At 43.8% G+C, this 26,440-nt stretch overlaps 1 protein-coding gene across 1 annotated transcript in view; it reads right to left on the bottom strand.

Moving 5' to 3' along the window:
* ENTREP1 (endosomal transmembrane epsin interactor 1) overlaps nucleotides 1-26,440 on the bottom strand; it is a 65,840-nt gene that overhangs the window by 7,233 nt on the left and 32,167 nt on the right. The window contains exons 3-8 of the mRNA XM_047097457.1: nucleotides 17,992-18,102; nucleotides 9,454-9,582; nucleotides 7,506-7,613; nucleotides 7,284-7,417; nucleotides 1,314-1,443; nucleotides 1,066-1,144 (exon numbers count right to left, since the gene is read on the bottom strand). Coding sequence (XP_046953413.1) covers nucleotides 1,066-1,144; nucleotides 1,314-1,443; nucleotides 7,284-7,417; nucleotides 7,506-7,613; nucleotides 9,454-9,582; nucleotides 17,992-18,102 — 691 coding nt within the window. The remainder of the gene's footprint in view (nucleotides 1-1,065; nucleotides 1,145-1,313; nucleotides 1,444-7,283; nucleotides 7,418-7,505; nucleotides 7,614-9,453; nucleotides 9,583-17,991; nucleotides 18,103-26,440) is intronic.

Raw genomic sequence — 26,440 nt, 5'->3', positions numbered from 1 at the left:
GCAGATAGGTAAAACCACTCAAGAAACGGGTGACTTCTGCTCAGGATGACCAAATCACGTCATTTGTGAGCCTGAGTGTGGTCTGGGCAACTTTTTTTAAGAAGTGGAAGAATCCCAAACATGCTTAGGAGGGAGAACGCAGCTGCATTATTCGAAGATGGAAGGTGAGCAGAACAGAGACCTGTTCCAAACGGCGCCACTGAAAATTCACCTCCGTCGAAAATAGCTACACTTGATCCATTATTTATCACCACTGCCATTTTGTGCTGGTGGACAGTTTTCTGGGCCATTTAAAACCTCTCCAAAGAAAGAAAGAAAGCTGTAACAGTGTTCCCTTAAAGGACAAGGATAGCTGTAAACTGACTCTAGTGTTTTGAGGCAGGACTGAAAATCAGCATTCACTCTGTGTGAAGGCAGCGTGACATAGACCCTAGGTTAAAAATGACAGCACAATCTCACAGAAAATCATCCTGAAATCAACAAAACTCCTTTTTCCCTTTAAAAAAAGCCCAGCTTATTTTAACAGGAGAAAGAAAATCTGAGATGGGAAAACTTGGGACTGCCAAATTATAATCTATAATCCATTTCACAGGGCGAAGAGCCTTGTTACTCCTCAAAGATTCTTCTTATAATTTTTTTTGTCATGTTTATTTATTTTTAAGAGAGGGAGCCAGACACAGAGTGCGAGCAGGGGAGGGGCAGAGAGAGAGGGAAACACAGAATCCCAAGCAGGCTCCAGGCTCCGAGCTGTCAGCACAGAGCCCGACGCAGGGTTGAACCCATGAACTGTGAGATCGTGACCTGAGCCGAAGTTGGACGTTTAACAGACTGAGCCAGCCAGGCACCCCACTCCTAAAAAAATTCTAAGGATATCTTTATTTCTGTTTACATAGTATCTCCCACTTGCCAACCCTACTTGTTGACAGTACTTTTACACCTGGACAAAGGATACAGTGTGGACCATTGGCTCCAAGGTATCTGACCCCCAACAAAGTATCATATAGGTCACCATTTTGTATCTTACGCTACTGAACCCTGAGTTTGAGCAGTGATAATGTTTATTACCTTGAGTCACTGGCATGCAGATTGGCTCCAAGGGGCTCATGGCACCTTCTGATCCTTCTGGCATGTGGAATGAAGATCCCTACGTCACAGGAGAAAAGAGGGTTATCTGGTGATACTCAACCCCACCCCCATCTGGACTCCACTGAACTTCAAAGCAAGTGCAGGGCCCAGTCTCCCACCGTTCTCTGTGCCCCATGCTGCACCTCCTACTAGCAGTCAATGTACCAAGGAGAAACCGTAGACTGTACCTGCTCCTGGTCCGCCTGGCTCACCACGGCCTCATAGGGAGGCGGGGGGTCCAAAGGACAGAACACTTCCACACCTTTGATTCGCGCTCCGTAGATATGTGGGAGTGGAATAACATCAGGACCGACCATCCTAGAAAAAGCGTCTTGGCATCAGGAAGCAGATTCTACGGGAATTCTGCGCATCTGACAGCAGCTGCAACTAACTGCATGGCGGCCTTTGCCCATGGAGGGTTAACCACTGACAGCGTGGATGACCCCTCACCCCTCCATGACCATCTCCCGGCCCTGGAGCAGGGGATAGTCTAAACTGCTCTCCGATGGAAAGCCCAGAGTTTCTTAGGCAAGTGCAATGCCATCATTCCTTTTATGATTTTCAATGTTTTTACTTATTTTTGAGAAAGAAAGAGACACAGCAAGTCAGGGAGGGGTGGAGATAGAGAGAGACACAGAATCTGAAGCAGGTTCCAGCACAGAGCTGACAGCACAGAGCCTGATGTGGGGCTTGAACTTAACGAACCATGAGATCATGACCTGAGCCGAAGCCACGTGCTCAACCGACGAAGCCACCCAGGTGCCCCTGCCATCATTCCTTTTAAATCCAAAGCAAGCGATAATTCCAAAGACAGAAAGCAGGTTAATGACTGCCAGGGGCTGGGGGGAGGGGATTGGGGCATAACTGCTCAGGGGGTACCAGCCTCCCTGGAGGTGATGAGATCGCTGCAGAACCAGATGGGGGTGGAGGTTGCACAACATGGTGACTGTACCAAATGCCACTCAATGGTACGCTTTCCAATGGTTCCACTCATGTTATGAGAATGTCACCTCAATGAAAGACAAAAACAAAACTAGGGACTCAGGGAAGCTCAATTATTTCTTACATTAGGATACGACAAGATTTCTTGCCTGGGTTTCCCTAATGTCTGATTCATGGAAACTCACTCATGGAAACTCACTGTTTGTTAAATAGTTGAAGGGATGAATTAATTTTTCCAGAAAAGCGAGCGACATCACAGCTCAAAGACAAAGCAGTGTACTTCAGGAGTCACAGAGTAACCCATCTTAAATGTAGTCAGTCAACAAACACTGACTGAGCACTTGCTTCATGCCAGGCACTGTGGCTTTTGTCCTGTGAGTGAGGGACCCTCCAAAGCAAATAAATGAAGAAACAGGGGCGCCTGGGTGGCTCAGTCAGTTGAGAGTCCGACTTCGGCTCAGGTCATGATATCGCAGTTGACAAGTTCGAGCTCCGCGTCAGGCTCTGTGCTGACAGCTCAGAGCCTGGAGCCTCCAGGGATTCTGTATCTCCCTCTCTCTCTGCCCCTCGTCCACTCATGCTCTGTCTCTCTCTGTGTCAAAAATAAATAAACATTAAAAAAAATTTAAATGAAGAAACAAATCTCAAGATTTTCTGCCTGTGTTCGTAAAAAACTACACACACACGCGTGCGCACGCAAGAAGGTTGTAAAGAACCTAAACTGTAAAATGGTAGCTTAAAATACACAGACTCTTGTACCTGTTGACCAAACTTCAAATTATAAAATAAATAAGTCCTACGGATATAATACACAGCAGGGTGACTGCCGTTAATACTATTGTATTGCATATTTGAACGTTGCTAAGAGAGTAAACCCTAAAAGTTCTCAACCCAAGAAAAACAATCCTGTTACTATGTGTGGTGATTTACCACGGTGATCACTCCACAATATACACAAATATTGAATCATTATGCTGTACACCTGAAGCTAATAGAATGTTCTAGGTCAATTATATCTCATTTTTTAAAAGACACAAGGAAGACCAGAACATCTGTACTCAGGCTGTGGAGTATTAGAGAATGAAAATAAGAGACAGGAGCAATAGTTGAACGTCTGTTCTTGAAATGTGAAAATGGGACACAACCTGAAGAGACTGGTGATAGATTCTGGGCCAGCTGCGTGCAGGGCCTGCTTTTCTCAGAAAGGTGCTCTGGGGGGTTACGGTTGTTTCATTTAATTCCTGTGCCCACTCTGGTGGAGGAAAAAAGTTGAAAAACATGTGATGTTCTTTTTTCCTAACGATACAACCAGTGAACAAGGAGGCTCATTTCACTCAGTGAGCCCTAGGGACTCCTTCTGTCCTCTCCAGAGCCATCTTTCCTGTACTCCCAAATCCCTCAGCCAGCTCCCCCTGAGTTTCTTTTTTTTTTTAAGTTTATTTATTTTTGAGAGAGACAGACACAGCGTGGATGGGGGAGGGGCAAATGGGGGGGGAGAGGGGAGGGGAGGGGAGGGGAGGGGAGGGGAGAGAGAGAGAGAGAGAGAGAGAATCCCAAGCAGGCTCCATGTTGCCAGCATACAGCTCGATGTAGGGCTTGAACCCACGAAACCTCGAGATCATGACCTGAGCCAAAACCAAGAGTGAGACGCTTAACCGACCAAGCCACTCAGGCGCCTGCCTCCCCTTGTGTTTCTTCACTGCAGCATCCTCCCCAGGAAGGTGACTACCCCCAGCTTTGCCAATTTGTTTGTTAGCTCTGGTGGTCTTTTGTTTGATATTCCCCACCCAGTGGCTACCTGTATGTTCACAGAGAAGAGAGGTCTTGCTTGGGGCCAAGAGGTCAAACGGACCTCCATTTTAAATCTTAAACTCTTCAAGAAGGAAAACTAGGGGGAAAGGGGGCACATTTTCTCTAAATTGACTGCAAATGAATGGCTTCTTACGGTGGTTACTGTAATGACCAAGAAAGCCTCTGTTTGATGGAAGATGCTTCTAGAGGAGAAAAGGAAAGTTCCTTTCCTATTAAATAGTTTTCTCTATTTCACCTCCTTTGGGTACACAGGGATCTGGGGAGGGAAGCAGGTCTGCTATGACCTGGCAGGTTTTCTCCTGATCCCTCGTGGCTCCTGACCGCAGCTAGGGAGTAGAATCACCCGGGGAGGTTTGCAAACTATGGAAGGCCCAGGCCTCACCTCTAGAAAGTCTGCTCTAATTGCCTGTGGTGGGGCCCACACAGATAAAGAGATTTTTGTCTCTTAGAAATCAGCTAAGCGGCCATATGACACCACAGCTGAAGAAGGAATCTGGGAGTCAAAAATGGTAAGAGATCCCCCAAGGGCAGCCTGGTAACAGACTCCAGAGTTTGGGCTCTTTCAAGTTCATCCCAAACTCTCCAGGAATCCTTCTCTACTGAAGATAGACAGAAAACCCCAACAGACCATGCCAAATGCGTTCTGCTTTAAGTTGACCACTAGGCCTTGAGAACTCAGGCAAGGTCATACAGCAACTCATACGACCAAAGAGTGGTCCTCCCCTATGTCCTGGAACAGTGATGTGGATGCCAGGCAAGGGTGCACTGAACACTGAGTCGCCCACCAGCACAGCCTGGCTCCACTTGAGTTTGGGTTTTGAACTTCATTAGGAAAGGAAATGAGCTTGTTATGTTTACCACCAAGAAACAAATTGCCCATGTTCTGCTTTCTATAATCTTAAATTTTCCGTAACACATTACATCACCATGGTTCAACTAGGTCCACAGTCACGGAACTGCTTCTTGACTCCTGGCTCCAACCAATTTCTGAGGATGGGGGGCTCCCCGGGGTGACGGAGGAAGAAGACGCAGCCCCTGCTGCCCTTACAAATCAAGTCACGAGACAGAAACCCATCTTTGCACAGAAACCTTCACTGCAATCAGGTTTCTGTTTATGACGGTAATTTGAGAAGCCCTTTCTCAGGGAGGTACCAATGCACGAAGTGGTTGTATTTATAGAAGTTAAATAAACAAACTTCTCTGAGAGGTCATGATATCTTACAGGAAGTGGGAGCTTCCATTGTGTGAAAACTCTTAACCGGTTGTGGAAATACTAAAGAAAACATTCATCAGTCTTCTGGCCTGCCTGCTTACAAGAAAGAAAATTACCAGTTAAAGTTGAAGAGCTAGTGTCTATAAGGTAGATAGCTAAAAATCTAGCAAAGTCGGCCAAATTTAAGAATGCTTTTGATACAATATGTATGCAAAGGTGAATACATTTAGCCATTTTAGTAAGGAAAGTGGACTGCCCTCTGATACTGGGAGAATTGCAGAAAATAAGGGTGTTTGCCCATTGGAGATATGATCTCGGCCTCCAGGTATATACTTCAGGCCCAGCAGTGTCTTCTTTCTCACAGGGATGGGTTACTTTAACACCCCCCTCCATGTTCCTTCTGGCAAGTTCTGAAAGGCAAAGCTCTTGAGGAGATGCTTGTCTGGATTTGGAGAGGACAGTCTCAGGACTCAGAGGGGCAAATCCAGGGATGCACCCAAAGGTGGATATACCCACATTGATAAGCATTACTATGGAGGAACTGATAAGAGAAATGGAAGAGAGAGGAAGGGAAGTGGGGAGGGGCACTGCTGGACAGCAGGACTCCAACACCCGCATGAGTCACTTTCCCTTTCTGCCACCGCAGGAAATTAAATCTGTCTGCTGCCTCCTCGTAGGTCAACCAAGGGCTCACCCACAATATCAGAAAGCCAATTAATTCTTCTTCCTGAAGAGGGCATTTCTCTTCCCAACCATGAAATAACAGGCATTTTCTACGGCCTTCCAATATGTCCACTGCACACAGCCTGAAACTGGGCTACAGTATGAGCAAATGTGTTCTACGTGCACAAGGAATATGTGTTCTATTGCTCTGTCTCTCTGGCCCCTGTAATTCTTGGCTCATTTCCTAAAAGACTAGGGAAGTCATCCTAGCCCCCGAAGCTTTGACATTCCAGCACACCACCCCTTGAACAACAGGGAGGCTGAGCTGTCCTCCGTGCACCCAGAAGCTGTCCCCTCCAGCTTTGTGGCCATCCCTACCTGCCCCTAGGTGGGTGAGCAGAGGAGGGCATGGAGATGGGGTTTAGGTACAACTCTGAGCGACAAGGCAGGAAGACAACCCACTGAAAAGAACATTAACGGCATCTGTGTAGGGGCTCCCACTGGTGACCTATTTCAAAGCCACATGTGGCTGCCCTGAGCATTAGAAAATGGATTTCCAAAAACCTCAAGCCTGGCACCAAATTTGACAACTCTCCTTTGTGTACCTTGGGGATTAAAAGTAGAAATTCCTGGCCCTCTGAATATTGAGCTAAAGACGCCAGTCTTATAGAATTCAGAGATTTTTCTTTTGGAAGCTTAAATATAGTTTGCTTATCCTTTAAATTCAGCTTAAGATCACTTCATCCAGAAAGCCAACTCTGGCTGGCTGACTCTGCCTTCAAGCTCTCTGCAGCCCATTCACGATCATGGGTTATGTGGGCCTCCTCTGTGCACCCAAATCTCTCTCTTGAGATCTACTATGATCCTTGCAATACTCCTCCATAATGACCCAGACTCTGAGCTATGGAGAGGGGAAGAAGGCGGATCTAACTCATTCGGAATGTCAATAACCCAGCATGGTGACTAGGAAGCAGCCGAGGACTGATTAAATGTTTGTTGAATGAATAAATAAAGTCAATCTTTAAAGAGGTATAATTCTAGAAGTCGCTACCAACCAGAAAAACACATGCAGCATTTCTTTCTGCAAATAGTTATTCCTGAGATTTAAGAAACAAACGATAAATTTTGAGCTAGAATTTGAAAAAGAAAATAAGCATGGTGTCTATTTTTTCTAGACCAGGGAGATGTCATGAATAATTAATCTTTTTTTAATGGCTGGGAAGAATGTCATGATTTGGGAACCTGCTGATGGTGTTATAATGAACATCGATTTGGCCTGAGCGTGTTTCCAGGGCAACGGCAGCTCTCAATCTTGTCACATTATAGCAGCCATCTCACTGGGTGTCAGTTTTCCTGGGAAGCTAATTGAAGTGGAAAAAGCGTACCCTTAGGTCAAGGTGTGACTTTTCTTTGGTTTGGCGTGGTTTATCAGACAAAAGGGCAGGGTGGGGGGTATAGAAAATCCTGGAAAATAACACAATCCTCCATGAGTCCTCACAGAGAGCTGGGGTGGGGGCACCCAGGCTACCTGCGGTTCATCCGGGGTGTGCACGAGTAAAATGTGGCGAAGTAGGAAGGCGGGGGCACTGGCGGCACGAAATCATCGGGGTCTGGGATCCGTCCATGTTCTTCCACCTCTTCGACAGAAATCTGGGACTCATCCTAATGAAACAGCACCTTGGTTAGTCAACAACCTTTGCTACAAAGGCTCAGTGCAACACAGTCCTGGTGTCCCCGTGTCTGGACTTACGATGCAGGATCTTCGGGCTGCAAATATCTGGAGGTAGCGAAGGGCAGCTGCCACCAAGCAGACGGTGGTGGTCAGGGCGTTCAAGGCACACAGGGCGAAAAGAACTTTCTAGAACAGGGAAATAATAACACCACCGAGTACTTCAAAGCTGATGACCAGAAGGCAATATCAAAACTTTTAAAAATAATAATGGTAATGTCCCAACAAGGCGATTCTCATGAGAAAAACCATGCAAAGGACTTTGACGTTTGGCTTATGGTAAGTGCCAGATAAATGCTGGTTATTATTAGGACTCTCAGGCAGTAATGTATACTTCTTAATTTTAAAAACTGATCTCGGAAGCTTGCTGTCCCCAAAAGCCCTAGGATTACGATTTTTCTTTTTGCAAGCATCAGAATGTGGTCTGGAAACGTTCCTTCCAGGAGAGCAGCTGAGTGTCGGTTCTGAAGGTGGGGTCCTCAATGATAGCAGTTCCCCGCCTCCCCCTCCTGCAGCCTCCCAGCAGGACAGCATGCTGTTTAATCTGTGGCCACGGATTCTATTTCAGGAGCGACCGGCTGGGCTGCCCTGGGCACCTAACTATGACAACGCAGGGGCGCAGGCCAGCCAGAGTGTAAATAGGGCGTCTCTTCTCTAAACACGTCTCAAAATAGCAGGAAAGGCAATTCCAGAAGTTTCTGTTGCCACAGTCCTGGCTCCTTAGCGAGGCTTTCCCCAAGAGGGGTTGTGGCTCGGAAAGTTTGGGGGCGACTCAGCTACCAGAAAACCAAGAAGCCAAAGAAAGAAGGCCATTTTCACACTCTACACAATTCAGAGAGCTGGCAGCTGAGAGATCCCTCCTTTGAACAAAAAATAAACCCAAAAGAAAGATCTGAAGAAAGCCTGTCTGTCAGTGAGGGATTATCCAAAAGTTAATACCTCAGGGTTCACCAACTGATCTTGTCACTCACGGGACTAGCGGCCTTGCTTAAGTCAGGACAAAACTTTCATCCAATTCCCTAAGAAAGGGTAATTCTGAACTCCTCTCTGCAACTGGAATCATTTATTTTTAATCTCTCAGTTACTATAGTTGCAGCCTATTAAACAAGAGGTAAGGTGCTTGAATTTCTCTTGCATTTACTAACGGATATCTCTCCCAAGCCTATGTGTCCTGGCTGAACATCACCCAACAGCCCGCAGGACTCGATGAAGCCAACAAAGGAGCATCAGTACAAGGACAAACGGGCATGCAGTTTAAACGTTTTGCTCAAGGCCGGGGCACCTGGTGGGCTCAGTTCATACAGCATGCAACTCTTTATCTCAGGTTCGTGAGTTCAAACCCCACATGTGTGTGGGCCTACTTGAAATATAAAATGAAAGCCGGGGCACCAGGGTGGCTCAGTCAGTTAAGCATCTGACTTCAACTCAGGTCATGATCTCACAGTTCATGAGTTCGAGCCCCTCATCGGGCTCTGTGCTGAGAGCTCAGAGCCTGGAGCCTGTTTTGGATTCTTTATCTCCCTCTCTCCCTGCCCCTCCCCTGCTCATACTCTGTCTTTCTCCCTCTCAAAAAATAAACATTAAAAAAAAGTTAAAAAATATAAAATAAAGGCTTTGCTAAAAGCTACATCATATATGTGTAGTTGCATCGTGTGTGGTATGGATATACATGTACATAAATATATATACATAGATATGTATATACTTAGGCTTCTTTACATTTTTCGCTATCTTATAATTCTTGAACACAAAGAAAGCCATCCATTCGTAATTTAAGAGACACACAGTAATCTGCGCTTTTTCCTGAACTCAGTTCTGTCCCTGGGTCATTGATGAGGGTTGGCTCCTATCTGCGTTCAGCAGCCCAATTATTGGAGGGAGGTAACAGGGTAGGAATATTTCAAGTAACTTTGCCTTCTTGGGGGCTCTATAGCCTATTTACTGATGAGGGTTGAATCCATTCGAGTACCTTGAGTAGCAGGTGAACAGCATTACAAGGCTGAACCGGAAAGAGTTTCAAGGCATTTTCTTTGTCTGTGCATTTGGCTGGTTGAAATTCTTCACAACAGAAGCAAATCTTGCCTTCGCCTAAGTCCACCTTAAAGGGGAAAAGGCAGAACGACAATCTGATTATTGAGAATGAATACACAGGCTACCCTGGAGCACCAATCCTGCAGAATGAGATATGGTGAGGTCCCATGCCAGGCAGTACCTATATCAGTCAGGGTAGGCTAGGGTATGCTGTTGTAACAACAAGGTTATTTCTTGAATATTCTACATGCCCACTGCAGGTCAGCCGGGGGCTCTGGTCATCATATTCCATTAGGGACCTTGGTTGATGGACCACCCACCATCTCGAGATTAATGATCACTATGCCAGAGGTGGAGAGCACATGATAAAATGCACACTGGCACTTAAAATAGGGTTGCCAGGAAAAATATTGGACACACAGTTAAATTCAAATCCAGATAAACAACATCATTGTTTAGTATAATTATGTCCTAAAATACTGCATGAGAAATGTTTATAAAACATTATACAAAAACAAAAACCGTTATACAAAAAACAAAACCGTATCAGCTGTTCATTTGACATTTAAATTTAATTGGGTGCCCTGTGTTTTTAACTTGCTAAGTCGTCATAACTCTAGCCTAAATCTTCCTCTTGGAAATGACACTCCTCGCTTTAGCTCACATTTCATTGCCAAAACAAATCTTATGGCTCTACCTAACTCCAAGTGGGTAGGAAAATTTAAGCTATCATGTGCCTATAAGAAACACAGGGTATATTTGGTGAACGGTATCCCCAAACCACATGGACTTAACGAGATCTCTCAGCTGACATCTTCAATGTGGTCACAGGTTCTAGCTTTCTTTATTTGAAGTGATAACATCAGAGATGAGTAATCTCATATTTATAGTGAAATGTGTGGCAAACTTTTGGCCATATTTCTAAGTTCCCCTTGAATCAAGTTATAAAAACATGCAAAACCTGAAGTTGGCTAATTAAGACCCATAATTTAGGAGCCAAAATTCATACTTAACTTGCTCTGCCTCTTGAGCTGTTAGAGTTGGCTGTTAAATTTTGGTTAAAAGGAAGAGACATACCTTTTTCATACTTGTTAGATTAATTAGGTAGCTTCAACATCACTAGCTGCAAAATTCTTTAGTAATCTTTAATAACTGAACATCTACAGTGTTTTAGTTACTTAAGAGGAAATATGAGTCTTCTTTCTTATTGAATTAAGATTTTTACCTTCTAACCAAACTCACCCTGTAGCTACCCTCCTGTAACAAATTGTACTTTTCCAAATTAGGAGAAAACATAGTTCCTTTTAATACATGTTGACTATGAAGCGAAGGGAAAAATGTCCACTGATGATTACACACGTTAATAGACACATTATGTTTTGGTTTGGTTTTCTCTTTCTTGGATGTGAAATTTACATGCACACACACAAAATGTACATACAAATCTTAAGCACGCCATTTGCAGAATTTTAAGTAACGCTAACTCCTGTGCATCCCAAATCCTTATCAACATAGAGAAGATAGAATCACCAGAGGAAGTTTTATCATGCCCTTCCCCATCAATCCCTGCCCCCATCCTCCTACAGGCAAACACTGTTTTGATTTTTTCCACATAGATTAGTTTTGCCTCTTCCAAAACTCCATGGATTCTGTAACATTTTTTATTCTCTGTCCTTAAACCACAGTGAAAGGGATGCATTATTATATCAAACACTGATGCCCAGATTTTGATATAAATTCTGCCTCAGATACAAAAAATTACAGTAACTAGAGTTACCTCGATGGACCCTATCCACTCATTTCCACTTGGTTTCTGTCCTTTCCTGGTTTGTCCACAGAGACTCTTGTCTTAACAATGTCCCCACACCTAGATCCACAACATACCCTGCAGACGCACATAGAAGCAAAAGGCTGTCTGTGTTTGAATTTTTCTTCCACTGTCTCACATGTCTGAAGGTACATCCTGCTGCTAATATCTGCACTCAATTTTTGCCTTCTAAGGGAAAACTTCTGTGGCGGTTCAGACAGGAGTTCTCTAGGCAGAGTCTGGGCGGGGGGATTTTATTTCCTCTGAGGGATCAATGGCTTTCTCTTAGCCCCTCTTCATAATTAGCAAGAGTCCTTACACTGGGCTAAATTCAGCTGGGAAGTATTACTCCCAGGGAGTTGCTTCCCTCAAAGTCTCCAGCTGAGAACTCCCTGATTTACTACTAACAGTACTTTTTAGTAGTTACAAATAAGCAGCTATTAGAGTTGCTACATTCTGCTTATGTACACGAGGCTCTCTTCTTCCCAAACACCAACCAAGCTCAACCAAGTTCACTTTTTCAGCACCATGCAGTGTGGTTTCTATTTCTTATACTTACGTAAGCCTCAAAATCCTACCTAAGGATTCTGCCTCCCTCAGGTAATACTAGGTGTCATCTTGCAAAGTACTCCCCTCCCCCTCGAGTCCATTCTTGATACAAGGCATTCAAGTTAAGAGAGAAAACAGGCTTGTGCGGGCTGCGCGCGTGTGCGTGAGCACACACACACACACACACACACACACACACCTACACACGTGGCTGCATTATTTACACACAACCAGGCTTCTGTGTATATGGAAACTTCAGCTCTCTGGAACTTCCTGGGTGAGCTGGTCTGGATGGAACAGCTTTCCAGATCGGTGAATGTTAATCCCTTTACACAAGACTTTTGGAAAGTTTAATCATTATCCAAATAATAATGAGTATCAATCGCTGTGCCCAGCAGACACAAACAACCCTGAGGCTCTGTATAAAATGATGCCAGACAACTGTGTATTTTGTATTTCTTGCTCTTTCTGTCCTGATCCTCCACCTCCCTTCTCAATCCCAGCTGTGCCCCCAATATTTCTGCAGCTATATTCCAACTTCTCCTTGATCTCTTTAACCATCCACAAACAACCCTGTTCAAGCCTCTACATGAACAATATTCACCCTTCAACCTTGATAGTGTTACCTGATGCCACCAGAGAGATCCTCCCCTCCTTTTCATTATCACCAGTGTTGTGGTTCTCAACCCCGGCTGCCTGTTAGAATCTTCCGGGAAGCTTTTGAAAAATGAGGACCCCATCTCTAGCAATGAGGGGACTGCAAGCCACTATAACCCATGAGCTCCCACACCAGCCCCTCAGACTGACAAATTTTGGAGAGAAACACTTGTTGGCTGACGGAGGGGCACCAGTAGAAATGTAAGTTGAGGCCCTTTAATAAAGAAACCAGCCATGTATTTTAAATTAAAAATACTTATTCTCCTGGGGCACCTGGATGGCTCAGTCAAGCGTCTGACTCTTGATTTCAGCTCAGGTCATGATCTTGTGGTTTATGAGTTCGAGCCCCACGTCTGCACTGACAGCTCAGGAGCCTGCATCAGATTCTGTCTCTCTCTCTCTCTCTCTCTCTTTCTCTCTGCCCCCCCCCCACCCGTGCTCTGTCTCTGTCTCCAATAAATAAACATTAAAATTTTTTTTTAAAAATTGAAAACAATACTTCTTCCCCAACCACCTTGGGAAACCATCTAGCAGCTTCTTATAAAGTGACACACACTTTTGCCACATGCCTCAAGCAATACCGTATCACTTATTTACTTGAGAGAAAAGAAAACGGGCTCACAAGAAAAACCACAGCTATGCAAAAATGTTTATAATAGCTCTGTTCATAATATCCCCAAGCTGGAAACAACACAAATGTCCATCAACAGGAGAACGGATTAAACAACTTGTGATGTTTTCATATAATGAAATACTGATGTGCAAAAGAAAAAAAAAAAAAAAAGAAGGGACTGATACAACACAAAATCACGGATGAATCTCAAAAGTGTTACGCTGAGCAAAATAAGTCAGACACAGAAGGGTACATACCTGACCCCATTCAGGTGAAGTCCAACAATGGGCAAAACTAATGTTTTAAATCTCGTGTGGTGTGTATTCACCAGTGCATACATTCGCTAAGATGCATGTATCCACTGGTCAAAACTCAATGAACTGCACCCTTAAGATCTGTATATTTCATTTTAAGTTTTACCCTCAATTTTAAAAAATAGGGTCACCAAATCGTTGAATGTGTAATTTTTTTAGTGTTTATTTATTTTTGAGGGGGGGGGAGGGGAAGAGAGAGAGGGAGACACAGAATCTCAAGCAAGCAAGCTCCAGGCTCTGAGCTAGGAGTATAGAGCCTGATGCGAGACTCAAACTCACCAACCATGAGATCGTGACCTGAGCTGAAGTTGGACACTTAACCGGCTGAGCCACCCAGGCGCCCCTGATTGTGTAATTTTTGTAAAAAAATGAGACAAACAGAAGAAAAAATACGCCTTCCCCACCAGGAACAATCTCTGACCTGGGAGCTTCCTCCATGGAGTGAAAAGCCCCCAGGGAGAGAATGGTATGTGTGGCAACATTGTTTTTATGGGCCAAACCCCAAGCCATCATAGACAACAAGGAAATAGAGGGCTAACCTTTAAAAAAAAGAATAAAAAAGAGGGGGAGTATCTAATACACCTTTAAGTGAGAAAAACAGTATGTAGGGAAGTAGACACACTATGTCCCATTTTTGGAAGATAAATCATTAATGCCCCCACTTCCTACATATTTATGTAGGATAACATAACATGGAAACACAAATGGAGACTCCCCAGTTTGTTACCAGGGATTTGGGGTGACATGGTGGAGAGGGAAGGACAGAAAGTGTCCCCATCCCCAAAAAGATTTCATTTGTCAAACAGCCTCCCTGAAGAAAAACAACAATTACATGTTCCCACTGATGGAAAATTATGTGTGTTTTTATGCATAAAGAGGTGCCCCCAAAATCCATCAGTGGTTAACAGTGCTAACCCAGAAGGGTGTGATTTCAAATGATTTTTAAGTTCTGTCCTATACTTTTAGGGCTTGTCCAAATTTTTAGTTTTATAATCAGAAACAATCACAGAGTTGGTTTTGTGGTGGGGGGAAAAAAAAACCTTTAATTAAAAATACACTGAAAAACATAAGAAGACACACAGGGCACCTGAGTGGTTCAGTCGGTTAGGCATCTGACTTTTGCTCAGGTCATGATCTTGTGGTTCATAAGCTCAAGCCCCACATCGGGGTCTCTGCTGTCAGCACAGAATCCATTTCAGAACCTCTATCCCCTCTCTCTCTGCTCCTCCCCCTTTCATTCTCTCTCTCTCAGTTATTTATTTTTGAATAATCCAAAAAAAAACATAAGAAGATACTGATGCCAAGGCCCCCACTCCAGGCCGACTGAGAATCACTGAGTATAGAATCTCTTTTTTTTTTTTTTTCTTTAAAAAGTTCCCTCAGGTGACTCTAATGGGCACTCAGGGTAGAGAACCACAGAATTTCTTTTTTTTTTTTTAATATTTTTTAACATTTATTTATTTTTGAGAGACAGAGAGAGACAGAGCGTGAGCAGGGGAGGGGCAGAGAGAGAGGGAGACACAGAATCTGAAGCAGGCTCCAGGCTCTGAGCTGTCAGCACAGAGCCCGATGCGGGGCTCATACTTCACAAACTGTGAGATCGTGACCTGAGCGGAAGTCAGATGCTTAACCAAGACACCCAGGTGCCCCTGAACCACAGAATTTCTCAGAAAAGTCCGTTAAATATACCCTTAACCCCTTGCGATTTTCCAGCACCACCAGGGCTAATTTCCCCACTGTCCTCTGAGTCCTGTCTTCTCTTGGGTTCTACACACTCTCCTTATTTATCCATTCTCCAAGGTCCAACTCAGACACCTAGACTCCAGGTAGCCCTTCCCTATCTGCCCCCGGATACAAGCCCTTCTTTCTCTGCTTGCCCTGAGCACCGTGTGTCAGTCTGACGGGCAGCCCCGCTCTAGCTGCTTGCAGTTGAGCACATATTCATGTCCTGCCCAAACACTAATCCAGCGTTTGCCAGGCTTATCCCGTTCCTCCTGCTACGTGAAAAACTTCCAGGTCAGAAAGGAGGTCTGACTTTTCCCTCCTACTCTCAGCAGCCTCTAACACAGTCTCTTGCACCTAAGAGATGCTACAATTTTGCCAAACTGTCTTTCAGTATACTACGACTTTTCACTTCCAGCCTGTGTCTGGTCTCTTAGCCTCTTCTAATTTGCTGTGTGATTAGTAATTGGAAAACCAAGTTTTGTTCAACATTTTTTTTTCTGGAAACTCTGTACATGAAGGAATAGAAGGCAGTGAAGGGGGCCATTGGGCCCAAAATAAGAGAGAACCAGACGCTGCCCTCAGGCTGATTCCAGCTTGGAGGAACAGAGAAGGCAGGTATATAAAATGTCTCCGACCCCAAAAATGAGAAGGATAAATATCTACAAGATGTACATATAGGACATTCTGGAAGATCATCTTCGCTGGGGCTTCAGGGACTGTTTCTTGAAGAAAATAATCTTTGAATGGGGCTTTAAACGAGCGATACCATTTGAAGAACAGGGAAGTGAGGGATGAGGAATTTGAGGGGTGGGGAGACAGCGTTGTTAGAGGTCAGAAAGCAGGGCAATGCCAGGCAGGCTTTGCAGTGTTACCAGGAGCGTGAGCTGCCTTAGGGAGTAGGCAGGGCGATGGTGAATCGCAGGGGACCTTGAAAACCAGAAACGGCTGTGAGCCTGGGGTCCCGTAACTTAGGGTTATTACACAATGCAACGACAAATCAGAAAACTCGTAAAGGGGTGTTAAGAAAGGGCAACAGGTTTGGGGTGAGTCCCTGAGGAGCTCTCCTCCTGGGTAAGGCCAGGACTTCTACCGTCACATCCATTGTGAGACACGCGGCCACTCTTCCACTTACATCCTCCTGGTTTCTAAGGGACGACACTGCCTGGGAACCAAGTTCCAAATAGGTGACACTGACTACGGCTTCTCAAGAGTCTGTTTCTTTTGCTTTGTGCCACACAGAGGTATTTGTCACTGAGAAGTCCTTTTAAAAAGTCCAAAGATGGGGGCACTTGGGTGGCTCCGTCAGTTAAGCGTCCAACTTTGGCTCAGGTCATGATCTCATGGTTCGTGGGTTCGAGCCCTGTGTCGGGCTCTGTGCTGACAGCTCAGATCCTGGAGCCTGCTTCAGATTCTGTGTCTCCCTCTCTCTGCCCCTCCCCTGCTTGTGCTTACACTCTCTCTCTCTCAAAAATAAACAAAAACTTAAAAAAAAAAGTCCAAAGATAGGGGTGCCTGGGTGGCTCAGTCCATTGAGCAGCCAACTCTTGCTTTTGGCTCAGGTCATGATCCCAGGGTCGTGGGAACGAGCCCTGCATCAGGCTCCATGACAGGCATAGAGCCCGCTTGAGATTCTCTTTCTCTCCCTCTCTGCCCCTCTTCCCTGCTTGCATGCATGCACGTTCTCTCTAAGAAATTTTAAAACTTAAAAAAAAAAAAGTTCAAAGATGGCCGGCAATTGGGTATAGACCCACAAGAATTGAAAGCACGCTCTCCAGAGAGATATTTGCAAGCCGATTTTTATGACACTTAAGCATTTTTGTGGTTAAAAAATTATATATGGTATACACACGCGATGGAATATTACTCAAGCCTTAAAGGACATCTGACACATGCTACATGTGGGCGTGTTGAAGACATTAGGCTAAGGGAAATAAGTGAAGTAAGCCAGTCACAAAAAGACACATGCTCTATGGTTCCACTTATATCAGGTACCTAGATCAGTTAAATTCATAGAGTCAGAAAGCAGAAGAGTGGCTGCCGGAAGCAGGGTCGGGGGGGGGGGGTGCGGTGGAGTGGGGGGAGGGCCAGAAAGGTAGGGGAATTGTTTAATACATACAGAATTTCAGTTCTGCAACAAGAAAAATGTCCTGGAGATTGGTTGCACAACAATATGAATGAACTTCAACTACTGAACTTAACTCTTAAAAATGGTTAAGATGGTACATTTTTTTGCTACACGCATTTTACCACCATTAAAAATTAAAGGAAAAAATTCAGAGATTGTGCAGGACCACAACCTCTTATCCACAGTTCCGAAATCCAAAAAGCCCTGAAAACCGAAAGTTTGGATTAAAGCCTGCTGTCCCAGAGTCCCACGGTGCGTTACAGAGGAAATCATGTATGCACCACGTTGATCTTTGGAAAATTCTGAATGCTGAAACACACCTGGCCTCCAAAGGTTTCAGATAAAGGACTGCTGAACTGTATTCTGATCATCTCCATTTTCCCTCTTCAGACGAGAGCAGCCAGTTATTGCTTGTGGAGACCTGACCTATCCATCCATCCACTAACTAACGATGCGGCATATTACTGCGGTGCTGGGGTTCTGCTAGATGGTCCCCGCTTTGGAAAAAAACAGTTGACAATGTGAGTAAAATAACTAGCAGGCCAGTTCTTTGTTTTGTTTTCCCACTTTCTCTGCCTGACTTCAGATTTCACTTTAGGATGCTGCCGGGCACACACTGGCACCCCTGGAAAGCCAGGCAGGCCAGGGTCCATGCAGGTGCACAGCCATGCTCTAGGATTACTTACCAGATCACACCGGGGCACGCTGGACACAAACTGGGCCCCTTGGCAGCCGAGAATAAATCCAGCTAGATTTAAGAGGACACACACCACAGAGAGCAGCACAAAGAGGTTCACCTGAAGCAGCAAGGAAAGAGGCAGTTAGAACAAGATGATGGCTAAATTCAGAGATAGTTTTGTCTGAGAAAAAAAAATCATATTCTCTTCCTAAAGAATACATTAAAAAAAAAAAAAAAAAAAGAACCAAGGCGTCTAAGCGACTCAATCAGTTGAACATCTGACTCTTGATTTCAGCTCAGGTCATGATGCCAGGCTCAAGGAATCGAGCTCCGCGTCAGGCTTTGTACGGAGTGTGGAGCCTCTCTCACTCTCCCTCTGCCTCTCTCCCCCTCTTGTGCACACTCTCCCTCTCTCAAATAAATAAATAAATAAAATTAACAAATTTTTTAATTTAAAAAGTCAGAACAATGTTTTTAATGTATAAACTTTTTATTCATATTTTAGAATTTTTAAATTGTGTTGAGGAATGCCATGATTTTTAAGTCTTCTAAATAATGTCAAGTTCCTAATTTTTTATTTCTTTGCATTTAAGGGTGTTCTGACCCCTTCAGCTTTTATCTGTTCATTGCATTAAGCCATGGCCACTTCCTCTGTGAGCCGTTGTTATTTTTTCTGAGTTTTGCAGGATCAGTGGTAAGTATACAAATGGAGAATTCTAGAATATAGGTGGAACCCAAGAAAACTGAAGGTATTCGAGCCCTTATTAGCCAAAAGTCACAATATACAAACAAAAATAAAGATAAGTCTTGTTTCAGTTCCAAACAGGGTAGGTATCAAAGAATAAGTCTATAATGATCTTCTACATACTTTTCTCCAAAGTTAAATATTACAAACGGTATGCTAAATAATTCAGAATTGACAGAAACCAACCAAGAAGCCAGAATTTACTTAGCGTAAATTAGAGACTACTAAGGCTTTTCAACTTGAGAACTATGATTATTATCAAAATCAAACCTTATCACAAATAATAAAAGATCGGAGCTAACAATGATCAGCGTTAGAACCAAGCATCATTTCAGGTAGCTAATGTCAGCACTGGCTGGTCAGTGAGTTCGCACATGAACGCTAATTCCGAAAGCTCGTTCTCTGTTGCTGGTATTCCAAGAAGCTTGAAAGCATCTCCCCAGAACCATGTAATGAGTCAATATTTAATATCACATGATGCCCCTTCTCCTAAGAGGAATTCTTTCTGCCTCTCGAGGAGGAGTCTGGAGCTTGCTTCTCTCCTTGTTTTGTTAATCTGTGCAGTCGGTCATCAAATCTTGGGGAAAAGCTGGCAGCAGCTGCTGTGTTACTGTTTCTCATGATTCCTCAAGTGTCTGCAAGGGCTTAACTTGAGCGGCACATAGCACAGCCCTCTCGTGCACTGTGTCATTCACTATGATGCCAATGCTTTAGAAAATAAGAATGCAAAGTTGGCCAAGGACAGAACGTCACCTTCTTACATGGGCTTCTTCTATGCGCTGGCATTTGCTACTCAAGAGACCTAATACATCTGGAATCTTCACGCTCTGCAATACAACTGCTGTTACTATGGGGAAGTCTAACTTTCCTCTGCAAATTTTCTCTTCATGCCCTATCAGATGCCTTGAAAAGAAAGCATGGTTACAATCCTTATGCCTAAGAGCATATCATACATCTTTGTAACTAAAAATTTGCAGCATCAGATATAGAATGAGTGAAGGCTCATTACTTCCAACGCTGGTTCCCAAATCTCTTCATTAAAATCTTAAATCCAGCTCATCAAACGACACCATTAAGAAAACCAAAAGGTAAACCACAGACTGGGAGAAAATATGTCATGCATTTGTGAAACAAAGAAACTTTACCCAGAATATACAAATAACTCCTTGACTCAATAATAAAAAGACAACACAAACAAAAAATTGGGCAAAAGACTCAAAGAGTTATTTCACAAAGGAAGATACGGGAATGGGCAATAAGTACGTGAAAAGTTACTCAACATCATTAGTCATCACGAATGCAGGTTGAAACCACAGTGAGATACCCCTTCACATCAACTAGAACGGTCAAAGTCAGAATGACAACAGCAAGTGTTGGTGAGGATGAGAAACACACAGACTCTCGGGCATTACTTGTCCAAGGATAAAGAGGTACTGCCACTTCTTAAAAACTAAACATAAATCTCCCATGCCAAAGAATTCAATACGATTCCATACAGTTGACCCCTGAACAATGAAGGGTTTAGGGGTGCCAACCCCCAGCCCCTGCATGCAGTGCCAAATCCGAGTAGGACTTCTGACTGCCCGTAAAGTTAACTATTAGTAGCCTACTATTGAACGGAAGCCTTGCCAATAACATAAACAGTCAATGAATGCATATGTTGTATCTTATAGTATTATATACTGTACTCTTACGATAAAGGAAGCTAAGGAAAAGAAAATGTTACTAAGAAAATCATGAGGAAGAGAAAATACATTTACAGTACTGGACTGTATTTATCAAGGAAACAAAACCTTGTATCTAAGGGGACCCGTGCAGTTCAAACACCCATTGTGCAAAGGTCAACTGTAATTTATGGAGATATTCCATCCTCGACTCCTTACTCCTTAAGCGTGGCTTGTACACGGTGAACACAGTATAGAAAGGGGAGCGAGGGCAGTCTTCCAGGGGAGAAACCTCACAAACATGACTTCAAGCAGGTAACCAAGGTTACCATCACTGAAAAGTCATGTTCATGGCATGTACCCTTGATATGATGTGATGAAAACGGCATTTTACCTCTGTGTTCTTCCTCTGTCAAACCGATGGTAATTCCAGTCTATGCAGAAGAAAAACATCAGCCAATCCCAACTGAGGTCCACACTACCAGATACCTGACAAGTCCTCCTCAAAACAGTCAAGGTCATCAAAAACAGGGGAAGTCTGAGAAAATGCCACAGACAAGTGGAGCCTAAGGAGATATGACAAGCAAATGTAATGTAGTGTCTAGGATGGGATCATGGACAGAAAAAAAAAGTAGATAGAAGCTAAGGAAATCTGAAGAGTATGAATTTTAGTTGATAATAATGTATCAATATATATTCGTTAATTGTGACAAATGTACTATACTAATGTAACATGTCAACAATGGGGAAACTGGGTATGGCATATATAGGACCTCTCTGTATTATCTTCGAAATACTTCTGTAAATCTAAAATTATTCTACAACAAAATGTGTATTTAAAAGTTGCAGGGAGGGGCGCCTGGGTGGCGCAGTCGGTTAAGCGTCCGACTTCAGCCAGGTCACGATCTCGCAGTCCGTGAGTTCGAGCCCCGCGTCAGGCTCTGGGCTGATGGCTCAGAGCCTGGAGCCTGTTTCCGATTCTGTGTCTCCCTCTCTCTCTTCCCCTCCCCCGTTCATGCTCTGTCTCTCTCTGTCCCAAAAATAAATAAACGTTGAAAAAAAAAAAAAAAGTTGCAGGGGTGCCGGGATGGCTCAGTCAGCTAAGTGTCTGACTTCAGCTCAGGTCACGATCCCACGCCTCGCGGGTTCGAGCCCCGCATTGCACTCTGTACGGACAGCTCGGAGCCTGGAGCCTGCTTCAGATTCTGTGTCTCCCTCTCTCTCTCTGCCTGCTCTCTCTCCTCTCTCTCTCGCGTGCGCTCTCAAGAATAAATAGATATTAAAAAAAAATACAAAAACTGCAAGAAAATCTGAATATACACCTACCTATGACCTGCAATTCCACCCTTAGGAATAGACCACAGAAACAAGTGCAGATGCCCACAGAAAGACTTATAGAAGAATGTTTATAGAAGCTTTATGTATATCAGGCCAAAAATGAAAATAACTCGCATATCCAACAGCAGGAGAATAAGCAAACAAACTGTGGTATTTTCAAACCGTGGTATACTTCCAGCAATAAAAAGGAATACATTACTGATACACAACAACACAAACAAATTCAAAGGCATTAGGTTGAGTGAAATAAGCCAGATACTGTATGATTCCACTGACATGAAAGTTCAAGAATAGACAAAATAATCATGCTGATGATCATTTAGAAAATAATCTTAGAAGATTTAGGGCTATTAGAAGTCAGAAGAGTGGTGCCTGTTTTCAGGGGAGGTGTGAAATGAAGGGACAGACTCGGAAGAGAGAAGAGGATTTTCGGGAATGATAAAAATGTCTCATATCCTGGTTTGGATACTGGCTACATAGGTGTATCGAACTCCCAAAACTTAGGTAACCGAACACTTACGATCAGGGATTTATATAAATTATATTTACTATATTAAAAAGACAGAAAGACGATTCTGAATCCACTTGCCAAGCGAGGAGTGTGAGATCATACCATGAATGAGGCTACTTCTCAAATGTCAGAATAACAAACAAGAGGAGAGAATGCTCCAGGGATTCACTGCCTGGTAGACTTAGCTTCTCTCCTGCACTGGATGGGCTGCCAATGAGAAGTCAAAGTCAAATTACCAGAATGTCACCCCTGCAAACCCCAGAATGAGGACGTGGGCCAAGGCACATAGGCTGTCGACAAAATCACCACGCACTCTTCCCCAAATGTATTCCTGCATATGGCTTTTTCATTATGATCATTAAAACTCTGGCCAAACTTGTTGACTATTCAGTCATCTGAATTACTCTAGTGTAGACCACTGCAGCATAATCAGACATGGGGGCTATTAGGATAGCACGCATATCTCTTTCAGAGGTTGGCTCAGGTTCAAGGGTACACAATACTGGAATTATAAGGGACCCCACTTAGGAGGGTCCCTTTTATCATCACCAGAGTGTGTCTCCCAAATAGAAGGCAGGAAAACATTAGCTGCAAAGGAGGAATATCATAGTCACAAAATCCACTCAGCTATATCTGGAAAGGGGAAGAATTTCTTACATTCCTTATATTATCATCATTCTTGCTTAAAAAAAAAAATGTTGCAGGTGATTTGAGTTTCTCTTTGTGGAAAGCACCTGAATTTGGAAATCAGGACACCTGGTTCAAAATCAGGCTTTCACTTATTTTAGGCAACCTCTGTGAGACTCATTTTTCTCATCTGTGAAACAGGTCTATATTCTTTTTTTTTTTTTTAAGTTTATTTATTTTGAGAGAGAGAGCGTGCACGCAAAGCAGGGGAGGGGCAGAGAGAGAAGGAGAGAGAGAATCCCAAGCAGGCTCCACACTGGCAGCACAGAGCCCGACACAGAGCTTGAACTCATGAACCATGAGATCATGACCCAAGCTAAAACCAAGAGTCAGAGGCTCACCTGACTGAGCCACCCACACACCCCCAGGTCCATACTCCTAGCCACCTCACAAAATTAAATACAGACTCACACAAAATGATGTACATAAAAGTCCCTGTATGCTGCAAAATGTTGTGCCATCAGTTTTATTGTTCATAATAATGGGCATTTCCTCTTCAGGGGAGAAGCCTGTTATTACAAAATGAATTTCACTAGGTCTGATACCTGTACTTTGTTCTTAACACTTATGACATACCTGAATTAATGGCAGCTGGAAGAAGTACTCTAATTGTAAGAATGATCTGCAGGTAGGGGCGCCTGGGTGGCTCAGTCGGTTAAACATCCAACTCTCGTCTTCACTCAGGTCATGATCCCAGGCTCGTAAGATCAAGCCCTGTGTCAGGCTCTGCACCAACAGCCCACAGCCTGCTTGGGAGTCTCTCTCTGCCTCTCACTTACTTGCACACTCTCTCAAAATAAATGAATAAACATTAAGAGAGAGAGAGAAAGAGTAATCTGCAGGTACACTGTTTCCAAAACTTCTCTAAAAAGAATTCTTCCTGCAGCCTGCAGATAGTTCCTAACAGAACTCACCCATGCTGACCGTTGACACATGTGTGCCAGATGTCTCCTGTTTGCCCTTCCAGATCCTTTCTCCACTTTTCACTACCCTGTGATCTTCCCGAGGAGGCTGAGCTACAAACTATCAATGGGTATCAATGGGGTATCAATGGGGCTCCTTTGCCCTCTTGCCTCTAGTTAAGTTCAGCCAATGGGGCACCCTCGCAGAAGATGTGAGGGAGGGAAGAGAGTGAGGTTGTCACCTCAGGCTGGCTGTGACCCTTAATGGAAAGCCATGGGTTCTTTTAAGGGGTTCTCTGTACATGATCCCAGATTCCAGAGTCCAGCCACCTCTTTTCTGGTCAGGCGTAGGGACAGCCCTGGCTTCACTGTTCCCTCCACCTTGTGCTTTCCTTTGTGAACAGCCCTTCATTAATCTCTTCTCAAGTTATAATTTTATTGCGTTATCTGTGCCCTGCCAGGACCTTGGCTGACACAACGTGTCTATAAAATCTCTCCTTACATTTGACCTCATTTTTTTCCTGATCTTTAAGCTTAGCTCCTATTGTTCTCGACTCAAATTCATTGCCACCTCCCCAGTGAAGTGCACACCATGGGTTACAGTTCCTGAATTTCTACTGACACCAGTGCGTCATTGGGATGTACCATCAAGAAAACAGGAAAGCCCAGAGTCAATGCAGAGATGTCTTTATAGAATTTGTATTTTAGACATGAAAGACAGTGGGACCCAAAAAGTGGTGGACTTGCCCTCTGTGACGGGCACCCTGTGGCTTTTAAGGGTAAGATGCAAAATCCGAGATCCAAAAAAGCTGGTCCTCTCATAGGGACTGACCATGTGAGTGACACTTTTTATACTTTTGGTTTTATTGAACTAACTTGAACCAGGAGTATTTTATGGTACTTATATACCAGTAGCTTGATGCAAAGGCATTGTGTTTTTCATTTCAGTATTTGGAATTCACCTCCACTCTGATCTCTTGCAATTGTGCCCCCGGCTCATTCCAGGTCTCACTTAAATGACCCAACAGGCGCGTCTAGGTCTTGATCTCCCCGTTTGTGGGTTCAAGTCCCGCATTAGGCTCTCTGCTGTCAGCACAGAGCCCACTTTGTATCTTCCATCCCCTCTCTCTAAAAAATAAACATTTTAAAAAAGTGACCCAATAAAAGAATGCTAAGGCTACCAAGAAGAAACATCACCTTCAACTTTCCTGTTCCTACCTACTAAAAAGTTCTCATAATCCCCATAACATAGTATCATTAAATAATTATGCCTATCACAGCTTGGTATTATTGAGTACTCTTTTTGGATAGAAGATTTCATTCCCTAAATAGGCTGACCTTTCCCTACCGTCCAAGGACTTGCATTTTGCTGCTGCTTTGCTACTGCTCCAAACTCAAGATGCAACTGAAACCCATCTACGTGTGTTTAAATAAATAGTTCCAGGGGCGCCTGGGTGGCGCAGTCGGTTACGCGTCCGACTTCAGCCAGGTCACGATCTCGCGGTCCGTGAGTTCGAGCCCCACGTCGGGCTCTGGGCTGATGGCTCAGAGCCTGGAGCCTGTTTCCGATTCTGTGTCTCCCTCTCTCTCTGCCCCTCCCCCGTTCATGCTCTGTCTCTCTCTGTCCCAAAAATAAATAAAAAACGTTGAAAAAAAATTAAAAAAAAAAAAATAAATAGTTCCAGTGATCATGTGAAGGTAGCATAGTTTAAAAATGAAAAGGTTTAATATGGCGGAGTGAACATAAGCATTTAGTTCTACTAATTCCTGATAAACCCACTAAAACAGCAGTAAAAGAAAAACCTTAAATGGAGAAATCCATAAGGACAGAAAGAACAGGAAAATAGCATGAAAATGTTAAAAGCTGGCTAGCCAATGGGCCAATGCAAACTGGACTCAGTGGTCCTGAGAAAACAAAATCCTACGACAGCACCGAGAGCCAAAACCACAAGATTCACTCCTTGGACTCTCCAAGTACTCAGAAATAGGCAGCAGTAATGAAAGGAAGTGAAGCTGAAAACAGGACTGACCGAGAGTCTACGAAGCAGTTAGACATTGGAACAACCACTATGAGAAACGACTGGCATTTACTACCTCTAACAAAATTCAACATCTACTGCCCTATGACTCAGCAATTCACTTTGAGGTGTGTGCTCAAGACAAATTAATGCATATGTCCACCAAAAGACATGTACAGGAATGCCACAGCACTGGTTCATAACAGCCCAAACCTGGAAACAACCCAAATGTCCAAGAATAGGAGAATGGAGGAATGAATTAGAGGAAGCTCACAAATGGAATAAAACTCAAGTGCTGTGTCTAAATGTCTGTGTCCCCCAAAAACACATATGTTAAAATCCTAACTCTGAGGTGTTGGGTGTCGGGAGGTGGTGCCTCTGGGAGGTGATGAGGTCATGATGGTGGAGCTTCATGAATGGGATTAGTGAACTGGTGTACGTATGCTTCTATTTAAATGTCAAAAGCTCACCAAATTCTTTCCTCATGAAGAGAAAGTTCTCGAAAAACTTCAATTTAAAAAATACTAGTATCGCCTCAGAATTCTTTCCATTCACACTTTTATTCATCTTTCCATTTCCCAAGAAACTATC

The sequence above is a fragment of the Lynx rufus genome, unplaced genomic scaffold (assembly GCF_022079265.1).
Source record: "Lynx rufus isolate CCGP_SWC_20201006 ecotype Redwood Valley unplaced genomic scaffold, mLynRuf1.p SCAF_10, whole genome shotgun sequence".
In the NCBI taxonomy this organism is placed as follows: Eukaryota; Metazoa; Chordata; class Mammalia; order Carnivora; family Felidae; genus Lynx; species Lynx rufus.
Note: the sequence above shows the minus strand (reverse complement) of the source record. Positions and strands in the feature narration are given on the sequence as shown.